Source organism: Trypanosoma rangeli (assembly GCF_003719475.1).
Source record: "Trypanosoma rangeli strain AM80 chromosome Unknown Tra_15.4_contig_00176, whole genome shotgun sequence".
In the NCBI taxonomy this organism is placed as follows: Eukaryota; Euglenozoa; class Kinetoplastea; order Trypanosomatida; family Trypanosomatidae; genus Trypanosoma; species Trypanosoma rangeli.
Genome location: NW_021705918.1, coordinates 1 through 3,336, shown reverse-complemented (window position 1 = coordinate 3,336; position 3,336 = coordinate 1). Strand labels below are relative to the sequence as shown.

At 46.1% G+C, this 3,336-nt stretch overlaps 1 protein-coding gene across 1 annotated transcript, besides 5 other annotated features; it reads left to right on the top strand.

Moving 5' to 3' along the window:
• Positions 1–825: 825 nt before the first annotated feature.
• Positions 826–858: a microsatellite.
• Positions 859–918: 60 nt separating this feature from the next.
• Positions 919–955: a sequence feature (A-rich).
• Positions 956–1,727: 772 nt separating this feature from the next.
• Positions 1,728–1,755: a sequence feature (A-rich).
• A 79-nt stretch (positions 1,756–1,834) lies between these two features.
• Positions 1,835–1,870: a microsatellite.
• A 437-nt stretch (positions 1,871–2,307) lies between these two features.
• Positions 2,308–2,337: a microsatellite.
• A 378-nt stretch (positions 2,338–2,715) lies between these two features.
• Positions 2,716–3,336, top strand: TraAM80_05422 (uncharacterized protein; the record flags this gene model as incomplete). Its single annotated transcript, XM_029382301.1, has 1 exon — positions 2,716–3,336. A coding segment is annotated over one exon (621 nt), but the record flags the coding sequence as incomplete, so codon positions are not given.

Below are 3,336 nucleotides of genomic sequence, written 5' to 3'. Positions count from 1 at the left end.
CTACTAACTTTGCCCACCTGCCCCGTACATGCTGGAATAACAGGAGGGTGCTGTAGATATATATGGAGGACCCAAACAAGGCTATTGTGTGACTTTGTTTATAAAAAAAAAGAATGGAGGAAATTGGAAGCAATGGAATTGGTGAAATTGTGATAATAATAATTTTTTTTAAAAAAAACACTAATATTTTTTTTTTTGTCTCACTTTCTCTCTCACTGTGTGTGTGTCTGTGTGAAGAAAGTGAGCGTATTTTTATGGGATAGCCGAACGCGGGAAATTGTAGAAGTAATATGTGCCCCATATGAGGTTAAATCAATGAGATGAAGTTTCTTTATGTTCTTGGATGCCTGCACCTATGAATGGATGTGTCTCCCTAAGAGAGGGGGCGTTGAAAGACAGCGTCGTTTTTTTTTTTTTTTACTTTTAACCCACGCCCGTTCCTGCAACTACTACCGATACTACCTTCCGTGCAGAGAAGGGGGAGGGGTGCGGCGGCTGCGGGAGTGCCCCGAGGACTGTCACTTCGTGAGTTCACGGCGAGGGCCCAGTTACTCCAGAACGCCCTGATGTATCAAATTTTTTACTCGTGGGTGAGTGGGTTGGATAGATTTAATCTCAGCTGGGGGACGGTGGACACATTGAACAAAACTACTTGATCTCTCTTTGTAGGAAGTTGGGAAAAGGTCTCATTGCAAAGGGACACTGTATTTAAAATAAGTTGTTTCTGTTGTGCTCATATGTTGCCTTATAAAAATTGTGTGTGATGGAGTTATGCAAGAGTTACAGGTGCTATTATCCCCACTTCTCTGCACTTCTTATTGACATATATAGATATAGATATAGATATATGTATAGATAGATAAATATGTATGGATATGTATATGTATTTGGTGCTATTTGAGGGGAAAGTAGGAGGTGTTTTTTCTTTCTTTCTTTCTTTCCTTTTTTTTTTTTTGGCGCCTGCCGAACGTGGCTGGCGTTACTGTTTGAAGCGGAATCTTTACTATGCTAATACCGCATCTAAAAAGCTATTTTTGGGATACTCAACATGAGGCAGAAATTAGAATGAACCTGCTGAATATTACCAGCCTGTAAGGAGTCATTCAAATGTTTATAATTATGCTTTCTTGTCATGCAAATTGTCATTTGATTCTTTTTTTTTCTTTTTGAGGGCCGCATAGCTAAGAGAAGGTTACTTTCTTTTCTTTTCCTGATCAACAAGCCGCTAGAACCCTCCTTTGGTGGCTTATCTGGAAGCACTTGAAGGAACCATCCTCGATCACCGCGAGTTTCTTTTTCTTGCCATGTTTCAGAGGCTTACACTTCAAAGAATAGCCTAATCTACCATCCCCATCGCGATATATATGGGGTGTGTGCATGTTTGCTTATTTAGGTTTGATACATGTGTGGGGAATAAACTGTGCTGGCGGGTGATGCATAATGTGGTGAAAGGCGTTTACCGAATGTGTCTGGGTTCTCAGATTTCCTGTTTTTTTTTTTTGCGGTGAAATGAGTTGAATGTTCCTCTCGTAGATCGTGCTTCTGTGACAAACTTCGATGAGGTGCCAAGGTTTTATGGGTTTAAACGCTGGTGATGGAACTATTGACTGTTGCCATTATTATTATTTGCCGTTACTGTTATTATTCACTTTACCCCCATTGCATTTGGTTGGGTCCACTCTCCTTGGTGCCATTCTTGTTTTTCGTTGCGGTGGTGCTGGTTTGGGTTATTTTTTTTATTTTTATTTTTTATTTGCCTGTAGGCGGGCGTTTGACGTTGAGGCACCGATTTTGGTAAGTGAATTGTTGGTCGTTTTCTAAGCATGTTCTTCCTCCACTTCCTCTTGCCTCTTGCCTGGTTACCTCTTGCTGCTCTCCTTCTCTACGAGGAGGAAGCCGTGCAAAACTTGCGATGGACTCCGCGGAGGGTACGGACGTGCTCATGGTTTGTTGTTGTTGCATGCTGCGCGTCACTTTACTTATAATTTCTATTTCCACTTTTGCTTCCTGAATAACGCGTTGACTCCACACGCCTGCCGTTTATGCGGTGATGAGGGCGGTGAAGGTTGCCGCACATGACTGTGTCCCATAGTTACAATGTGAACTGTAGCGGTGTACAGTGTAAGGGAGGGAGCGTAAGAGAAACATAACGGCGACGCCAACGCAGCGAGAGAGGTGCGGTGCTGTTGCAGCTTGAACAGTTTCGTTTGGAGGGTTCCATTCAGCGGTTAATGCGTGTGTGGGTTGTATTATTACCACTGAAGTGTTGTTGGTCTCACGTCCCTAACCACTGCATGTTTGCAATGCATAAAATAATAATAATAATAATAATAAAATCGAAGGTGTTGGGGGTTGGATCTTTAAAAAAAAATTTGTTGGTTTTTTTTTCAGTTGTTTGGAGGATAGGAGACGGTGTTGGTTTGCCGCAGTCATGGGTTGACAGAGCTGGGCAGCGGACGAACCAAGTCATTTACGCTTGCAGACACGTGTATGTGGGTTTGTTGACTGGGCACTGTGACTGCAGTTGTTGCATTTTTTTCCCCCTTTTCCCTACGTTTTTCTCTCTGTTTGTGGCAGGTGTATCATCAGCCGCTTTTTCTTTACGCCTGGCTTGCTCGGCGAACAGAGCAACGGCAAGAGGAGAGAAACAAGGGGGGCAATCACCCTGTGGTCTGTGCGTGGGAGTGCCACCGAGGTTTTGTTGTGCCCCACGCAATGACACACTCGTCTTCCCGGAACCGTGTACGGCCAGTAGCGGCTGGCCCTTCCCGCGAGGTGGCGGGAAACGTAACGTACATCCGCAATGAAACGCCACCGTCGTTTCGCGTTCCCCCCAACGGGGCCACCTCGGTGAGTCACGAAACCTTTGCGGGCAACGGCAGCATCGCACGCCGTGCTGCTGAGACATGGGAGTGGCTGAAGCAGATGCGTAAGGAGGTGCGGCAGGCAAAACGAAAGAGCAAGAAGGAGGAGAAAAGCGCGTCACTGTTGTGTTCGGTTTTGCGTGCGAGCAGTGCGGTGCTGACGGATAGGGCTGCCACTCGGCCTTCCTCGCTCGCTGACTCTCGCCGTTTTCGCTTTGCACTGTACTCTTTTCTGGATGGAACCCCATTTCTGACACCGCAGTCTCTTTGCCGCTACAATACGGCCCTTGCCGAGGCTTTGAATGACGACCAGCTGGAACTGATTCGTTGCCACGTCTTTAACTACGATGAGGTGGCCTTCGCGGATCTTTTGTACGCTGACGTGGTGGCAGAATCACTAGAGCAACGCGTGCCTCACGTCGGCGACGAGTTGGTACCCGATGTTGTGCGGCGCTTTAACGAGAGCTCGCGG